The sequence below is a fragment of the Diadema antillarum genome, unplaced genomic scaffold (genome assembly GCF_040938485.1).
Source record: "Diadema antillarum isolate AM-2024a unplaced genomic scaffold, OU_Dant_1.0 seq00000688_RagTag, whole genome shotgun sequence".
NCBI lineage: Eukaryota > Metazoa > Echinodermata > Echinoidea > Diadematoida > Diadematidae > Diadema > Diadema antillarum.
The window spans coordinates 899,680-920,000 of record NW_027271593.1 but is presented as its reverse complement, the minus strand read 5'-3'; the positions used below and the strand labels follow the sequence as shown (position 1 = coordinate 920,000).

Below are 20,321 nucleotides of genomic sequence, written 5' to 3'. Positions count from 1 at the left end.
TATCAACATTTGCAATATCCAGGCGTCCTAGTATAAAACTAACAACATGCGTATTCAATTATGCTTATCAGGCTAATTAAAGATAATTGCCCAAGGTTGAAAGGGTGGCCACCAACCTTAGATTTCTGCGCTGTTAGTAGCCTACCCATCTAACACACAAGTCTATAAAACTTGTCTACCTTGTACATATACCAACTTTTCCCGGTCATATAGTAGGGCCTGCAGTACGTGGCATAATATGCCATGTATTGGACTATGTACACTGTAAAGTAATGTGCTAATTATCTCATTATGCTTATTAAGGTATTTAAGATAAATGGTTTAAATTTACAAACCGATGCATGATACAAACGGATTCATGGTCTTAATACAAACGTGAAAACCGTATTATACCTGTTTTTTCGAGCTTTTTGGGGTGAAATTAACAACATTATTGCGCTAACTTTAGCTGAATATGCTAATGAGACTATTAAAAATGAGTGCTTAAGGTTGCCAAGGTAACAAGCAAATCAGTTTACTTCATAAGTACCAATCTAAAAATGTGATTCAACCACAGCAACAACAAAACATTGTGCTTATGTTTCAGGCCTGTTGTCATGGCATTATCACCATCTACTTCACTATTAACTAATTATAGTGCTTATGCAAATACGCGGTCATTAATGCTATATAATTACGATATTTTAGACACTTTCATCATTTAAAATTTAAAATTAATGTTATGACTAGATTCCTTAATATAGAAAACCCTCAGTCAAAAATGTATTTCCCATGTTTTTAGGTTTCGATCGATCCTGTATTAAATCTAGCAATATTTTACATATTTTATATATGCCAATTACGTAATTATGCTAATTAGGTTAAAACAAAAAAAGTTGCCCAAGGTGTTAGCTAAGCTAAATTTACTCCAATACCCTTCTATCTAGAACACGAATCAACGAGGAAATCTTGTACAAGCTGTAATACTTAGTGCTTTAAAAACTTTTCCAGGTCATGATGGTCTATGACACCCACCACCGTATACGATCTACTGGACTAAACTGCGCGCGCACTACGACTACTACTTGTAAAAGTGGAAATGGGTTCAAGAATGTAGCCAATAGGAAGCGCTGAAATGAGACACACCTCCTTCCTTTACTTCAGTACAATTGCACTGCCTGTAATCCTATGGTAGATTGCCGATCGTCTGTGCGCGCGGCGGCTCCTTTGATGAATTGCATGCATACGCGCTGTCAATCCTGTAAACAACTTCTAGTTCGGGCTGTCGGCCGGCCGGCCTGTCTTCCCTTAAAACTTGTGCATAACATGTGTGGCGTACGTACGTATACTCTTACTATACGTACACTTACATGTACAGTACAGTAGACCAAGCGTTATGGGACCGGACGCGTACATGGAGTCACTTTGAAGAGCAAATCCAACGATTTAGCAGGTTAATTCTCATGCCGTTTTCAGAGTATGTTGTCTAGTAGGCCTATATGAGGAGTCTTTATCAAGTCTTTAAGGTAAAGGGTGCATATTCTATGTAAAATAAGTAAGTTTTCATGCGGGAACTTAAGTGTCCGGAAACCCAACCCCCCATGTATGTGCGGGACTTCCGCGAGTGCGACGTGCGTAAATGTTTGGGACGAACATCTTCGGACGTCTTGACCCACAAAGGTACGTGAAAAACGCTGAAAAATGATGTTAGTTTTCGAATTTTCGACCCATTTTATAAAACAAATGATGCACAGGATTATTTCGTGGCGTTAGTGGAGGCGTAGCTCACTCTCGGGTATTTACAATGTAGTGCAACATGCACTCGGCTTCGCCTCGTGCATGTTTCACAATTGTAAATACCCTCGAGTGCACCACGCCTACACTAACACACTCTATCCTGTGCATCATTTGTATATTATCAAGAGCAACCGCGCAAAGATCGTACACACTCAATGGATCAGCAGGAGTGAACGACAGCGTAGTGTGCTAACTTCCACCATGTCAGTGCTCGTCTGCAGGGAAACGTATGGATCACACAGTGATCCCAGAGATTATGTTTGCGAAGATGATGGACACGTTTATGAGGCAGGGAAGAGTTCGAGGTCGAGGAGGTTTTCATCCGTGTTTCAACTGTTTCGGGTAAGGGCAGAAATGATGCAGGATGATGAAGAAGAATGCGGACGAACGTATATAACAGTCCCATACCTTGACTTCTATGTATTGTCTCCGCTGCTGTTGCCTTCGTGTGTTCGTTCAGGCAGGCAGGTCTGCGCCCCTCGCCTGCACCCCTGGCAGTAGTGATGATGGTAGCACAACGGCGCTCCACTGTCTACACTGCAGCTGTGGGAACACCCCGAACGGTTTGCGTTCGACTGATCGCAACTACAGTTATGGATACTATTGCAGTACTAGATGTCTAACGTTATAAAGTTTACTATTAAAAAAATATTGCAAAATATACATGTAGTCCTAGTACTCTACTGCTGTGTATCACCATTGGCATTGCATTGACTATTGTCAGACATCATGCATGTCTGAAGAAAAAAAAATGCTGTCAGTGTCACTCGAAGTCAGTTGGTACAGTTAGGAAATAAAAAACGCAGGAAAAGAAAGCACATAATCACATGATATAATAATAGGTAATCACCATTATAGACAAGGTTGTACAAGGTGTGTTGTTAAATTATTTTTTACTTTTGCCCATTCTTCTAGTCACCCAGTATATTTACAGTATATACCGTACCAGTATTCCGCAAATCCTCTTGAATGAAGGAAAACTGAGGTGGGTAGCCATTCATTTGACTTGTAACTTAATGTAAGAAAATAGGAGCATTGCCCTTGGCAAAATAAATGGGACCAGCCTGAATGCGAAGTGTTCTGTGTACATCAAGGAGTGTTTGGGGGTTATTGGCATACTGGAGTTAATACTAACCGTCTTGTAATATAAACTGCATCATTCTTCTGAGGTTTGAACATGGTTTCTGCCCAGAATTTGTTGAATCGAAACAAAAATGCTTTAGTAGAAATGCATTTAGATTTTAATTTTTACCATTCTAGTTAGTAAATGATAGAACCGTAAAACGGGGTGAATAGGGACAAATTTAAAGTTCTCATGATTGTATTTTTTTTCATGCAGCCCAGAGACTCAATCTTATGTGGGGATTTTATGTCCACCTAAAATACCTTTAATTTGGTATTGTGAAAGAAAATAAATATTTGGGGGAAAAGTATGTTTTTTGATAAAATGATGCTGTCCCTATTGACCCCAAATTTGGGGTCAACAGGGACAACACTAATTTTGATCCAAAAAAAGCTGTTTGGAGGCATTTTTTTTCAATCCATCCAATGAATTGGATTAAGGGAACAACTACAGAGTTTAAAAATGATATACAAACATTTAAGAGCAATCTATTCCATTGTTAAATCAATCTTTAACAAAAATTTCAACAGCCCAACAAAATGAGCTGATATAAAAAAATGTGACCCATCAGGTCAAAGGTTAAGATTGAAAAGTAAGTCAAAACTTTACTAATCCATTGAATTACACTCAAATATTAACCCACTTCTTCTTCAAGTGGCAAATCATGATGTACAATCTTATTCATACACTCTAAATTCAGTGTAACTTGACTCTTATGATGTCGGGGATATTTTGGGAGTTCTTACAGCAATTATAAGCTGGCACCTATAGTATGGGTCTAAAACCCAAACAGATGTGTTATTGGCATTAAAACATGCAGAAGACAGAGAAAAGGGTCATGAAATACAAGTGGAAAAGTCCTAGCCTGTCTTAGGCAGTGAAAAAAATTCCCAAGAGGGTGGGTGGGGCAGGGGTTCCCAGACCCTTCCTCCCAAGTTAGGGTTAAGACAGCAAAGTTCACTCTCATCTATGTATACAAAAGTGAAGCCACATATCCAAAGCACTTATTGCTCTCTTGTCAAGAGATTCAGAATAAAAATTCACACTTTTGGAAAAAGTCGGACATAACAAACATTTCAGAGAAATTTATGACATTATAATAGTTAATCATACAGAAAATTTAAAGGGCCAATCAAACGACACCATGGTGTCCCTATTCACCCCAGTCTAACTGATTTTTTGCTCAAGAGAAGAAAAAATGTGCTGTCACAAATTCCTGTTGAAATAATTATTTCAAATTTAAAGGTGTGTTGTAGGACCTAATAGGCTAGATTCATGAACCTTTTTTAGCAAATTTTATTAATCAATCTCCACAGGAGCAGAAAAGTTTTGACCGCCCTGATTTTTTTGTGATTTTTTGAAAACTTTTTATTTGGACCTCCAGTACCCTTTAAAAATATTTTCACATCAGGAGGACCACTTTCTGGACACTGTTGGATGGTCCTTCCATCCTGTGATGAAAATAAGAAAAAAAAGTTCAAGCAAATTTGAAACATGCATATTCAAAAAACTTTTCTCGGTTTTGTCCCTATTCACCTCGCCGTCCCTTTTCACCCCGTTTTACGGAATATATTTTTAGTGACATTTTCTATTGTGGCTGAATACTCGAGGTGCTTTATACCAAAACAAAATATCAGAGAGAAAAAAATGTATGTGTTCAGAAAGCATGTGGTTAGGATCTTTCTTTGTGCTTCAAAGATATTGAGGAGCTTAATTATTCAAAAAGTTCATGTGGGAATGAATAATTTAACATTCAGTGGGGGTTCTACGTGAGCAAAGACTTGTTCCCCAGGATTTCTTAATGTGTAATATGTAAGAGACCAGAATTTTAGGACCAAGGACTTCAAGTGGACTGGTTGGTGGCATTGACGAAACAAACGCGGAATACTCGGTACCTGGTATTGTATTCATGAGCCGTTCACTCAATGAGGTAAGATAGTCATATGATGTACCGGTACATTCCCTTCCAGCAAGGATTGTCATAATCAGAGGTTTCTGATTCAATGAATATACAGGGGAAACTCGGTATAACGAACACTGCTATAACGAGATATCGGTTATTACGAGGAAATTTTCCCGGTCCCAAATTTCCTTCCACACAAGTCTATGTAACATGCTACTCTTATAGCGAGATCGGCTATAACGAAATAACTGCTATAACGAGATAAATTTTGTGACTTCCAAACAAAGAAAAACATAGCCAATCAAACCTGTTATAGCGAGGTAAAGCAAAATGTCCTCGGGTAAAGCCTTACTTCGCCTGTGCTATCACCTTCCGAGATTGTAAAGCTCGATGCGCCAAAAACTGTCTTGTACACACATATTTTCTTCAGTGCACTCCAGCTAGCACCGCATGTTGTACGTGTGTGTGTGTATGCGAGCACACTGATACATGCAGAAAATGTGGTGGGACGGCCATATATGTATACATGACATCATCATGACGTTTAGCAGGTGTGAGGCAATCTGATGCTGTGATTGGCTTTCTACGTAGGGAATTCCCCATCTTCACACACACGCAGTCATAATGTACATACAGAATGTGTCACATACACACACAGCATTGTGCAGACCATAATATATTCCACACACCCATACCATAACCACATATACTAATCCACAGACGATCTTGACACAATCGCAAGCTATATAATTTACAGATTCAAACATCTACAATTAATAAGAAACACATTCTTGATGTTGGATTTCATTGGCGAAAAACATTTGCTTACCCATAAAGGTGAGTAATTCCCTCACACACATTATCAAGTTATCAGTATTGATTGAAAGATGATGGGTAGTCCCACACATGCAAATTAATGTCTTTATGTTATGCTTTCTTTTATGCCTACTGATATAACGAGATATCGGCTATAACGAGGAAAATGACTCGGTCCCGACCATCTCGTTATATCGAGTTTCCACTGTACAGAGTTTAAGACTGGGACCCATAAGCTGGTCCGTATCCTTATTTCATGGTGGAGGTGAAAACATAAGCTTATGTTCTTCTTTTCTTTCAGACTGTGTTTCTACCACAAGGCTACCCAGACAGTGTGAGCAGGGACTACATGCAATATCAGATATGGGATACCATCCAAGTAATGCCTACAACAAATACAACACAGTCATTGATTTCTAAGAATAATGTTTCATACATCAGCCCCCCGAAGGGTGCAAGAGTATTGCTTTTGTTTTGTTTTGTTGTGTTTGTTTGTTTTGTTTATAGTATTCATTCTTCCTTATAAACATTTGTACACGTACCCCAGATCTTGTTACAGGGATGAAATTCAAAAGATAAGGTTTTTGAGTAAATTTTAAAAGATGAACTGTAGCAGGTGCTTAACACTCCCTTACAGTGTAATATGTGACTGCCCAGCGCAAAACCCACAAAAGTTTGCCACAATGAATCATCACTTTTCTATATACTGTAGTTCAAAAGATAAGCTCAACGCTTTAAAGTTATATATGTAACTTGTTACAACTGGACCATCATAACTCATTCAATAAGTGATTAAAATAGGAGAAAGTTAAGCTCAGGTGTATATGTCGTGTCATTGAAAAGGGAGAAAGGAGGATTTAAAGATTAGGATTCCTCAGGTGTTCTTGTTGCAGAAATGTCAATGAAAATAATATTCTATTTCCCAGTGAAAACAGCACATGTCTGAAAGAACATGGTCCAGAAATACCTTAGTCAGCGCTGACAATCACCATAGTAACAGTCGGTGCCCAGAGCATCTCATCCAATCAAAACCAAGGATTTTGCTGAAATTGTCAGCGCTGACTAACGTTGATGAAGCACCCCCCTGATCTTGGTTTTGTTTGAAGAGACCAAATTTTGACAGCAGGTAAAAAAGGGCCTATGCTCCCAAGTAAGACAAATATAGGAAGTATGTGTTTGTCAACTCAAATAGCATTTAAAGATTCAAAGATTCAAAATTTTTTTTCACTTCCGTCCAATAAACAAACAAAGAAATTATATACGAGTGGCATGTTTAGCACATGATATTTGTAATAATTGCAGAATGTGATTTAACACACAGAGCTACCAAGTCTCACGCATTTTGCGTGAGACTCAAGCATTTAGGGGCCATCTCACGATCTCACGCATGACACCCATTTTTCTCACGCATCGGGCGAAGTCTGCAACTTGGTCCTATAATAATGAGCATAGCTCAAAAGATTAAAGTGATAGTTGCAATTGAAGGTATATTTCTCTTTTGTCTTTCAAAATAAGTAAAAGGTAGTCACTTAACCCTATATCTGTCACATACGCCGTAGCCAGACTGCTCAGACATTTTGCAGTGCACAGACACAAGATTGTTGATGGCCATTTCTGATTATTATTATTGACATTAATGTGTCATGTTATACATCATTTGAAAGCTTATGGTCTAAACTTTCATTTTCCATAATAATCTGAGTGAGGGCGCACTCCAATTTTAAGTAGGACGCCCTCTTATGTCACATAATTATCAATGCAGACTTATTTCTACATGTTACCACCTCATTTTCCCACGCAACATGAGCTTGCATCACAAAAAAGTCTGATAGATGTTGTAGAGAATTTATTCAGCTTTCAGATGGTATGATTTTTTCATCAATAGCATCAGTACTTTTCATTTTATGAACAAAAGTCTGTGGCAATTACAACCTAGATTTTGCACATTTTGTGTAATTTCTGATTTTGTGAGTGATGTTGGCCTGAAAGTAGACAAAGCGTGTTTGTATCTTGTCATGCTGAAAATATAAATTGAATTGTGTTTTTTTCTTTCAAATTTGTATCAATCTTGTCCTATGATAATGCCATAATGATAAGATAATCTAAGGATAAAAAATGTTATTGAAAATATTCAGACGTTGGAGTGTTTATGCATTCCAGTTGATCATCATATGCTAGTCTACGACTTTCTGCACTTTCCTTATTGAAACAGAATTAACTATCACAGCAGTCATTTTCTTTATGATAAACCTGCATTGAACTGAAGTTTCGCATAGTGACGGTTTCATCATGTAATAATAATAAACAGTCAAACATTCTCATACCCCAACATCAAGACTGCACAGCTTCAGGCCGCCAGCAGGAAGCTACTGTAACCCTATTGCTCCTTACACCTGCCCCGCTGGCCACGGCTAACTAGAGACCCATTGCACTGCTGGTAGTGCTGAGTAAACAGTTGCAACTGCTGCACCGAATGTGCAGTGTTCATCTATTCTTCAGATCATTTATGAGGCCGATATTACTGAAACTATACCCCTTCACAGAATTCAGAGATGTTGAAATCCCTAATCTGAATGTTTTCACTTCATGTTTTACTATTTTGACTTAGATAAAATAGATGAAAATTGACCCGAGTGTACGATCTTTTCATCGCTCGTGGCGATCTCTATTACAGTCCCACATATACAGATTCGTGTAAGTTCTCCACACATGGCAAAATGTACACAATACATTGCAGTCTGAATGCAAATGAACATGGGCGGGGCCACCACATTTTCTTTGACTTTGAGAAGGCTTTCCTGATTGGTTAAAGGTGGGGAAGCTTTTTTCATGCTGGAAATCGTTTCCTTACACTGTCAGCCAATCACAAATGAGTTTATAGAATGGTAGTGTCATAGCCTTTGAAGTAATCTGTCAATCAAAATAGGGCCGATAATATCGGCCGAAGCATTTCTATTGCAGTTTTTGGGCCGATTTAATCGGCCCGTGACAGAGATAGGGTTAAGTATGCACCTGATCGCACCATTAAGAGCTAAAAATTGAAAAAGCTCCCTACCGTGGGAGGTCACAGGGGGGAAAAAACCCCTCCCACACCCTCGCTCGCGCGCACATTCGCATACCGAGATGCTGAGTCATGAAAATCTCACTCATAAAATATTTTTGAACTTGGCATCCCTGAACACAGTACATATGAAAATGAGTAGCAGATGAAAAAAACCCACACAATTATATATTTTTTTTTAATATATATATATATAAAGCATATAATACAAGTTAACTAAGGATGAGGATGGAAATGGAGGGTCCCACTAAGGAGCAAAACTTGTACGATATGGGACCCTCAACATATTTTGGTCCATTACAGAGAATCCCAATCTGTGACTTTTTGTAGGTTTTGAGCTGGGCAGTCACATTCTAGAATTCAGATGGCAAGCATAATCAGTTAGAGCTGATTAGTCATGCTTTAGTGTAGGCCCTGTTATTAACGTGGAATGAAGTGAGTGATGGGTCGAAGGTAAATGGTCATAAAGTACAGAGTGACCTCTGTATAGTGTATGGAGTGAGAGAGGGCAAACATGATTTGACCTTGTTAATGTATGTCACACAAAGTTGATATCTCAGAGAGTTTTAGAAATCTATTTGTGAATGTACAAAGTAAAATGCATTAAACTGGAGATCATGTTATTGGGGCACTCAGAAAACTCCTTACTTTTATTCAGTGCTGAAGAACAATGGGTGAAACAAGTAATGCCAGAGCATTTTTCATGACAAGTAAATCTTCTAACACTAACCACCACCATTACCTTTTCAGTCATTTCTACTGCTTCTATTACTGTTGTTTATTGTGTTGCTTTTTGCTGTGCTGTAATATTCTGTGTTTCAGGCATTCTGTAGCAGCATCTCGGGGACTCTGTCAACCCATGCCATGCTGAAGGGAGTGGGAGTTGGTGACGAGACAGCAACAGCTGCAGCAGCCACCATCACCTGGCTGCTGAGAGGTGAGAGGAATTGAAACAACTTATGACAGGATTCTTCTGAGCCTCATGTACACCTGAGTGGTTAAAAGGGGATTAAAGGAATGCTACAGTATCTTAAAACTTGTGCAGCTAAGTTCTTGGGCATGTAATAATAATAATAATTGATATGATTTATATAGCACCAAATCCACTCTGCAGAGTGCTTTAGATGCGAAAGGAAGAGAAAGTGAAGGAGATAAAGGACATACAAATTTCAAAATGCATGTAATGAGTAATCAAATGGAGGCCTTAAACAGGTGAATTTTTAGACTGCTTTTAAAGGAATCTGATGAAGAACAATTTTTTATGGCTGAAGGTAAGTTATTCCATAAGGGCGGACGTCCACTTGGGCGCGGACAAGCCCCGGAAGGGTTGCGGAAGCAAAATTTGTTATTTCGGCATCCTGTCCGCGACAAACGCGGAATAACTTTGTGAATCGGCTTGTCCTAGGACATTCCTAGGACTGTCCGCGGACTGACTGCGGACATTCCTAGGAATCACTCCGGAAGAGCGCGAAATACCTCGGAATATGCTAATCGTAGCCGGGCAGCGCGGAAACATCTAGGATTACACCAGGAATGAACGCGGACAATCAGGATGCCTTCCGGACAACAAAAGTTAGGCATGCGGACAAACTGCGGACAATACCAGGAAAATGGAAAGGTATAAATTTGGCGCTGACTTTAACTTTTCATCATTTGACTGCTAGCCGTCATTGATGCTCCTTGTTTTGCTTCCGCAGTAGCGGCTGATATTATATTAATATGATTGGTCAATATCATTTGATAAATGTGACCACCGAAAGTCGAAGAATAGGATTGTCTGCATGTCGGCTGACGACTCATTTTTTTTTTATATTTCTGATTTGTCTCATCTGGGAGAACAATTTTTTCTCTGCCTACAGTCACATGGATGATATTCGCAAACTTTTTGAACCACACACACACACACACACACACACATATATATATATATATATATATATATATATATATATATATATATATATATATATATAACATGCATAAAAATGTAAATGTATATACATATATATATATATATGTATATATAATCATGTTGATAAGGTAGTCCACGTGTGGGCAAGATAAAAAGATAAGTAACAAAACTGCAACAAAGTTCATGCTGTATTCACCAACGATTTATTTCTTCACAAGAAATAAACCGTTGGTGAATACAGCATAAACTTTGTTGCAGTTTTGTTACTTATATTACTAACTGTTACTTATGTTACTATATACACACACACATATATATATATATATATATATATATATATATATTCTTTATTCCCTTTTTTTAGACATGTGCTTTATCCATCGTGAAGTATATACATGTTTTGTCTGATGCTTCTGTAGAGCATGCCAAAATGATCCTAATCATTAAATTTGCTTTTCTTTCTCTGATTTTTACCCTTGTGCATCTCTAACCCTCTCTTATTTTCATCACTTTTGAACATTTTCAAGTCCGAGAATTTTTTTTTCATGCTTAGAGCTTACTAGCCTATTGCCAATGAAGTGTAAAAATGGGGAAATATTTGTAACCTACTTTATTTTACTTTTTTTTTTGGGGGGGGGGTTCAGCTGGGCTGTCAAATTGGACCATCGGGTTTGTTTGCAACTAAAACAAAAAGAAGAAAAAATATTAGGTAATAACAACTACGAAAATCATTCAGGTAAAGAATATTTCTGAAATGATTTGTGATGCTTAATGTGTACTTAAATTTATACACTCAGCAAAAAAAAAGACAAAGCAAAAGGAAGACAAAAATTTAACACTTTTTCGAGTTCATGATTTATTGCTTTTTCTCTCATTTCACTTGAGTTTTGAAGTGACAGAAAATTCTTCATTTTCCTCCATCATCTTTACCTTTCATTGTTATTTTGGGCTTCAAAGATATTACATTGTAATGAGACCACAGGTATATCTTTGCAATTGAATTCATGCTTTGTAGTGTGATGAATTTGTCTTTTGTTCTAATATGTTGTATCAGTAGAAAGCATTTACGTATGAATAACAACTTGTTCATGTTTATATAATACATTAACATTTAGCCAAAAATTTTATGTTTTTTTTTTCTGAGTGTACTTCCACCTACTTTTGTGATTTTTCAGCTGGGCTGTCACATGGGACAACCTAGTTTGTTTGCAAATAAAATATGAAAACAACATAAAGGAAAAATGTACTATAGTAAGTAATAGGAACCAGGAAAGTCACTCAGATGAAAAATAAGTTCTGAAAAGATCAAATCAAAACAAACTTACTAGGAAGTTAGGGGGCTGATTTCACTTCTTTCTGGTTGCTTTTGGCACAGTCTCTACTACCTTCTTCTTTGCCTTCTGGGACCGGAAATTCCTTAGATTTACCTGTTCTTCATCACTAGACGAAAGGTGTGCCTGTGATGGGGATATTTGCATGGGGGCTTCGCCTCCCTTCTTGCTCATTTTGCGTTTCATTGGCATGACGCTCGCGAAAAGTGTCGACATTTTCGTGTCAGGATCACAAAATTTCCGCATCGGTTCCGGACACTTGCATTAATAGATCCGCATCGGCTCCGCGCTGTCCTAAAACATTCCTGGTGTCTTCCACTTTCATTCGGGAAGCTTCCCCACACCGCGGAATTCTTTCCGGAGCGTGTGCGGAAGGAGCGGAAGGGTTCCGGACAAGCGGGACATCCTCAGGACAACGTCAGGACAAGTCGCCGAAGGTGTCAGGAAGTTCATTTCCGCGTCCAAATTTTGGTCTCGATCAAAATTTGGACGCGGAAATTTTTCTCTCTCCCGAAGGTGCGGAAACGCCCGGACATGTTTAGGACAGTGAGCGGACACGTTCAGGAACGTGCGGACAGGTTCCCGAAGGAGTGCGGAATACCAAATTTGCATTCCGGGGCTTGTCCGCGTCTTGTCCGCGCCCTAGTGGACGCCTGGTCTAAGGTGGGAGCAGCATGGCCAAAGGCACGTGTGCCCCATATTGTAGTGAATCTTGGAATTATAAGAGAACCGGAGTTGGATGAGCGTAGAGATCTAGCAGGGATGTAATTATGGAGTAAGTCAGTGTTATACTGAGGAGCAGCGCCCTGAATGCAATGGAAAGTCTGAAGTAAAATCTTGGAAAATAATGCGATCTTTGACTTGTAACCAATGAAGTGATCTCAAAATAGGGGTGATGTGAGTGTGCTTCTTGGATAGTGTAATTATGCGTGCTACCACATTTTGAAGCCTCTGTAGCATGGAGAGCTGAGTTTGTTGTAAGTTAAATACGACAGAGTTTCCAAAATCGGGCCTAGAGGATATCAAAGCATGGACTAATTGTAAAGTGGTGATTGACAACAGAAACTGAGTATGAACTTGCCTACCATTATTGCTTTTATTGATGTTCCACACAAGTTGGTATGTTCACAAATTTGATGTCTTTATCTTGGTATCTTGTATCCAGATGGAACTAGCATGACTGGACGAATCGTCTTTGCTTGGTATCAAGGGTGAGTATATTTTTGACCTTTCTATTAATATAATATACACTCTACCATGAACTGTCTGTGTTTGTTTGATAGTAGTGGATGCGAGACAGACTAACAAAGCTGCAGGAAATAGTTTTCCTAGTGTCGCATAGCAATTCACTATGCATTTTGGTATGATTCCTATAATGATATGTGACCGTGCATTACAAACCAAGAAAAAGTGGAAAGGGAAAACCTAGTCTATTTTAGGTTTTTATATTTTCTGAAAGACTAATTCTTCAATGTACTTCTAAACTTTGGGATCATAAAACAAATGGGAAATTATTCCTTTCAAGAACACTTTGTTTCAGTCTGACGTAGACTTTCTCAGATTTATGGATTCACAGCACAAGGAGCCCGTCAAGCACTTTCACTTTCAACTCTACCAAGGTTTGAAAGGATGATGCTATTGGAAGTTAGTTTGGGCCTTGAATAGAATGTACTTAATGTGTACAAACTTTCAGTTTAGTTTGATAATCCCTTCATTGTGATTACCATGGAGTTTTACATCCTGCTCTTTGTTCTATTCATTGTAGAGACCACAGCCTGGTGAACTATTTACAGTCACTAAAAGGCATTATTTACCATTTGCAGATGAAGCACAAACCCAGCTTCAGTGCTTCAAAATAGTTTTAAAATGTGAGTTAGGGATAGAAACAACCAATGTAATAATTTGGATCAGTATAATCAATGTTGAGTATTATTAAATATACAAAATGTGAACAATAGTTATGATGAACATGTTTCTAGACTAAACCGTCTCCAGTTATGGTTAAGTGGGAAAATAGTGAAATCTCCTAATATTTTAGTCTTTATTACCAAATTCTTTAATGGTGGATGTTATGTGATACAACTGACTTACACAAATGCATCAAATGTGATATCTTGAAATTGTTTAAATCACTGCTTCCAATGGTAAACAGTTCCTTTAAGTAAACCCTAAACTCTAGAGCCTCTCTTCTCAGTACATACTTTTCCACAGTGTGCACTTTCTTTTCATTATTGAAATGGCTTAGGAAAGTTTATTTGTTTTGAAGTAAATGTCATTTTAGAATCTGCCCTTAAATAAAAAATTCATGTCTGGCGATTTGATGGTGATTTTGTGATGCAGGGTCACATGTCGAAAGTGTCATTTGTGTACCAATTTCAGTAGGGCCTATACATGTATATTGTTTTGATTTCTTTGGATAGACTAACAGGGACCGATATATCAGAGTTTTACACGCTGCTTGTACTAGAATGGAGATTGAAAAGCAAAGATAGAGGATAGAAAATAAGACGCCAGTAATCTAATCTAAGTCACTGTCCCTGTCCACTGGCCAACACAAGATGGGGTAATTCAAATTTTGATAAAACACAATCTGTGCCAGATAGGCTACCTTACTGTGAAGTACCAATTTTGATGCAAAAAAAGAATGCATATTTATAAAATGACATGCCAGTACTATTGCCAATTTGAACGCCCCTTTGACGGGAAGAAAAAGTAATGATCCTTTGAATATTTATGTTGGGTTGCACAATCACATGGTTGCTACCCAAGGGCCAGAGTGCATATGATTGACATGAAGCTGGCTAAATTGTTTCTCATTCTGATGAGATGTTTTTCTTCTTTTGATGTAATGTCCTCCTCTTCATCTTACATGACAGATCGAGTCTAGACAGTGATGCCAAAAGATGGAGGTATGTACCATGCAGACTTCTGCTCAGTTTCAGTGTTGCTGTAATATCATTACTATTATATGCAAGATGGTTTTACTCAATTACTGTAAAAGTGAACATTTTTGCAGTGTTGAAATTTTTGCACAACCAGAAACTGGCATGAAAGTAAAAGCATGCAAATATTTTTGCTTTCCATATGTTCCAGGAGTTAATGTCTTGATTCCGCGGAATTAAAAACATGAGGAAACTCACCTTTCCCCTGCTGAGCGTGAAAAATTAGTCACAGGAAAATATCCACTATTACGGTATTAGAACAGATGTATTGAAGTGGACATGTAGAGGAAAGCAAACTTCCTTTTTGGTTTCCATGGAAACTTTCAAGTCTTTAAAAGCTGGGGAACAGTTGGAGAAAAGTTGACAAATTGTATCAATTAGCTCTGAATTTGTCACCGGCTTTATGTCATTTTTTTTTTCTTTCTTTTTATGTATTGCTTTCGTGATTGCACTTAATGATCATGCTATTGTAGAGATGTGATATTAGGATTTCTCTTCCATATACAGGCTGTTTGCTGACATAATGAATGATGCAGCAATCTTCATTGAGCTGGTGTCTGGCCTCTTTCCACAGTTCTTCATCCTCATAGCTTGCATTTCTTCTCTTTTCAAGGTATGGTCTCTTCAGAGTAAATGTCCATCCGTCAAATGTTTGACAACAAAATTTAAAACAGATCCACCAATATAAATTAAAAGGTGATATACAGTAATACAAAGTTAACATGATATGACAATCGTGTACTTCACTCACATTCAGGCTGTGCACACAAGAATCTTAGACATTTGCATTTATTCATTATTTCATGTAGCTTTATGAGAAATACTGTAAAACGAGAAATTTTCGCGTGCATTTTAATTTCGTGAATTTCGCGAGCGCCAAAATTCGCGAAATTAGAATGCACGCGAAAGTTCTTGTCTACACTACATGCATTGATCACCAGTGGCAATTTGCGAAAATTTCATGCCATGAAAAGGGCTGTCAGCTCCAATTCGCGAAAATTTCATGCCGCGAATATATCATGCTTTACAGTAACCTGGGGAGAATGACTTTGCTTGAATATTGATTGATGGATTTACATTTCTATCTCATCATACGTATGTCACCGTCTTTCCTTTCTTACTTCCTCTGCTTCTCCTGTTCTTTGACTTTTTGTCCCCGCCGAACGAGTTCGAGCAGGGGACTATGAAACGGGCTCCGTACGTGTGTGTGTCCGTGTGTCCGTCCGTGTGTCCGTCCGTCCGTCCGTCCGTCCGTCCGTCCGTCCGTGTGTGCGTCCGTGTGTGATCAAAATGTTCAAAATGCTACTCCTTCGCCATTTCTAACCCGATTTTGATTCTGTTTGCTTTATATGATAGCACTACATGGGAGCTTTGAAACTTCTATACAGAATTTCAGTTGTGACCTTTGACCTTTGACCTTTGACCTATATTGTACATTTTGCTTCAAAATGCTACTCCTTCGCCATTTCTAACCCGATTTTGATTCCGTTTGCTTTATATGATGGCACTAGGTGAGGGCTTCAAAACTTCTACACAGAATTTTGACCTTTGACTTCTTTGACCTTTGACCTTGATTTTTGACCTATATTGTACATTGCCTACAAAATGCTACTCCTTCGCCATTTCTAACCCGATTTTGATTCCGTTTGCTTTATGTGATGGCACTAGGTGAGGGCATCAAAACTTCTACACAGAATTTTGAACTTTGACTTCTTTGACCTTTGACCTTGATTTTTGACCTATATTGTATATTTTGCTACAAAATGCTACTCCTTCGCCATTTGTAACCCGATTTCAATTCCGTTTGCTTTAAGTGATGGCACTAGGTGAGGGCTTCAAAACCGCTACACAGAATTTTGACCTTTGACTTCTTTGACCTTTGACCTTGATTTTTGACCTGTATTGTACATTTTGCTACCAAATGCTACTCCTTCGCCATTTCTAACCCGATTTCGATTCCGTTTGCTTTATGTGATGGCACTAGGTGAGGGCTTCAAAACTTCTACATAGAATTTTGACCTTTGACTTCTTTGACCTTTGACCTTCATCTTTTTACCTATATTGTACTTTTTGCTACTAAATGCTACTTCCGGCGGGGACATATATTACGCACCGCGTAATTTCTACTTTTCCTTGTTCATTCTCTTTTTTTCCCTCCCTGGATCAACTGTCTCTCTTTCTGCCTTGTTATTTTTACTTTTTGTCACTGTTCTGTTTTGTTTCATGTTCTGTGTCTTCCTCTATTGTTTCCATCAATCTCTTAAACAACATACCCTCGTGTCTCTTTCTCTCTCTCTCTTTGTCTGTGTGTGTGTGTGTGTGTGTGTGTGTGTGTATCTTTCTGTCCCTTAATGTTCACCTCTCTTCCACTGTAACATCTGTCAATTGTTTTATATGTTTTTGCCCTTTGTTTTTGCACTTTCTCTTCCAGTCACTCATGAATATTTCCCCTTCTGATCTTCCCCTGCCCCCCCCCCCCCAGTCCATGGTTGGTGTAGCTGGAGGCGCCACCAGAGCTGCCCTCACTATGCATCAGGCCAGAAGGAACAACATGGCAGACGTTTCAGCCAAGGATGGAAGTCAGGTATGGCAGTTTCTTACTATCAGTGTCTAGAAATCTTTCCTTTTTAACCTGTTGAGGACGGGCTGATTTTGCTACAACACCCATTTCCCATAGACACTTGCCCGAGTATACTCAGGACTCGTCCTCAATGGGTTAAGTATAGATCTATTCAAAAGTAGAGCCCAAACTTAAACACTTTCTGTCAAAAAAAAAAGAAAAAAGAAAATCGTGCACAATATACAGTATGTCCCCCAAAAATTGCAATCAGATTTTGGCCTTGATAACTTCCAATATGATTAAACTGTCTGAATGCTATTTCATGGTCTAAAAATGTAACATCTAACCTATATTTTGCAGAAAACTCAATTCCATTTGGTTAAGTGGTCACAGAGAAATGTGAATCGTTGTGAAGCATGTCGTGGATGTGATTCTTCCAAGTTTATCACTTGGATTCTCTTGGCACTGCATATTAATGTGTAAACACAAAGGACAGAACTTGAAGGGAAAGGATTCCTGACATGCTCTGCACAAATCCTCATTTCTCTTTGACTACTGAGGCAAATCAGATAAGGTTTTCTGTAAGATGTTGGTAATAAGTTGTAGTTTCATACCATGAAATTGTATTTGAATGGATTCACTACGGTACTGTTTTTATTAAGTTATCATTGCGGAGGTGACCGTTGTATTTTTTTATTTTTTTATTTTTTGTGGGGATACTGTACAGTATGTTGTTTTCCCCTCACTGAAGAAATGTTGACAATCTATCCGTGTTCCCAGGAGACATTGGTGAACCTGGCTGCCTTGCTGATGGGTCTACTGATCACTCCCCTTGCTGCAGGTAATTTCATGTAAGTCTGTGCTTTGTGCACCTCAGTCCTATCGTTTTTTATCTTTATCTTATACCTCTGTATTTGCACTTCTTACATTGTATTTTGCCACAGACCCCATCACACATCATCATCCTTCCATCTTTTGTTGGCAGCAGAGGGCAGTGTTCGTCATGCAGGGCTTTAGACTTGAATTCTTATTAAACAGAAATAAATCCACAACCACACCATAATGTGAAGCACAATATTTTTGCTGCATTAAATATTTGCGAATTGGAGCCGACGGCCTTTTCGCGGCATGAAATATTTGCGAGTTGCCTCTAACAGTCAGTGCATAAAGTGTAGACAAGAACTTTTGAGTGCATTGTAATTTCACGAATCTTGGCTCTCGCGAAATTTGCGAACATTCCTCGCTTTACAGTAGTCATGCTCTTTCCCTTTCCTGAAGACGACATCCTACTGAAAATTTAAAAAAAAAAAATCTTTGTGACGAGTGTCAGATGGGAGGGAACTGTTAACCAGTGGCTGGAAAGGTGAATCTAAAATTCATGGCAGCCATTAAAAATGATTGAATTGAGCCTAAATTTGTTAACAGTCACCCTGCTTAACATTTTCCGTATGATCAAAAAAGCTTTTTCTCTGTAAATGATCATGATGAAATCCATGTGACAGTAGCTGACAGGAACTTTCATTTGAACTTGAATTTGATTTGAATTTTGAATTTTGAATTTGAACCTGTATCCTGTGGGAACTTGTCCTGTCATGTACAATAGCTATGGACAGTTGATTATCTATCTAGGGGTAGAATAAAAAAATCAAGAAAATTAAAATATGTGATGTTCCAAACCTCAAGCTTGACAATTATGAAAATGACCGTCAAAAGGACAACATCTTTTCCCTATCCATGTTGGGCTCTTCACCTGATGTTATTCATGGCAATGGGTGGTTCTAAGGTAGGCACCCACCAGTCATAATTAGTATTAAACTTAGTGGAAAAATGATCAAAGGAAACGGGATTCCATGGGGATTGGAGCCCGAGACCTCTGGATTGCTAGCCCGGTGCTGTACCGACTGAGCTATAGAAAGCCCTAGTTCTGTGTTCATCCCAGAAACCCTAAATTCTCAATGCTCAGATGGTCAGAAGCTATAGCAGTGTGTTTGTATGTGACACACACGCACACACTTAAACCTGGCATAAACTCGAAGGATTATTCAGCTTGGGGATGAATGCGTGGGATCACTGGAGTGATGCAGCTTTTTGAGTACCGGTACGTAACAAATGCAGACCTAAACTTTTCACTTAGGACAATACATCCCTCATTTTATCTCTATTTTGTGATTTCTTCTGATTTTGATTATCTTCACCAGGCTGACCTGGTGTCTCTTCCTCATCTGCACTGGTGGCCATCTTTATGCCAACTACCGGGCAGTGACCTGCGTTGTCATGGAAACCCTAAACCAGACCAGACTGCACATTCTGTCTCAGGAATATCTTCACAGTTCCCAGCCCACCATGGCAGGTCCAGAGTCTGTCAATAAAAAAGAACCTGTAGTCTGGAGTGAGTCCACATCAAAGTTTGTCATTTATACTAATTTAGCATGTTTTCTTTTTATCCAAAGTTAGAAAATATTATTTCAAAATAAAATGTGTAATATTTATATTATATTGGATGGCTATGAATGGGATACCAGGGAATATTGGCCCTAACGAGTGCAATATTCCCTGGTATTCCATGAATCAAGGCCATCCAATATAATTATTATCATCTATACATTCAAGTAGAGCCAGCATAAACTGCACGAAATTACCTGGCTTCTACTCGTCTTTGAAGTTGACTCAGCAGTCACATCCCAGCGCTGAAAAGGGGAAGCCCCTAAAACTGCGTATCAAACAAACAACTGGCAAGATGTTTGCGCGCTTGTGAATTATAACAAAATGACGCGCACTAGTAGGAAGCGTTTGCGCATTCAGCAAGCGCTCGCGCAATAAACGAGACAGAATTGAATATGGTGTGATCTTGAACGGCAAGTAACAACGGTAGCCTATGGGGAATTAATACGTTGGCC

At 38.6% G+C, this 20,321-nt stretch overlaps 1 protein-coding gene across 1 annotated transcript in view; it reads left to right on the top strand.

Annotated features, from left to right (window-relative positions):
* The first annotated feature begins 1,825 nt into the window (after positions 1-1,825).
* Positions 1,826-20,321, top strand: part of LOC139737278 (RUS family member 1-like) — a 31,973-nt gene continuing 13,477 nt past the window's right edge. Inside the window, exons 1-9 of the mRNA XM_071647954.1 lie at positions 1,826-2,118; positions 5,920-5,997; positions 9,502-9,616; positions 13,088-13,133; positions 14,799-14,831; positions 15,372-15,477; positions 17,347-17,448; positions 18,205-18,275; positions 19,623-19,813. Of these exons, the coding sequence (XP_071504055.1) occupies positions 1,978-2,118; positions 5,920-5,997; positions 9,502-9,616; positions 13,088-13,133; positions 14,799-14,831; positions 15,372-15,477; positions 17,347-17,448; positions 18,205-18,275; positions 19,623-19,813 (883 nt within the window). The 5' untranslated portion in view covers positions 1,826-1,977. The remainder of the gene's footprint in view (positions 2,119-5,919; positions 5,998-9,501; positions 9,617-13,087; positions 13,134-14,798; positions 14,832-15,371; positions 15,478-17,346; positions 17,449-18,204; positions 18,276-19,622; positions 19,814-20,321) is intronic.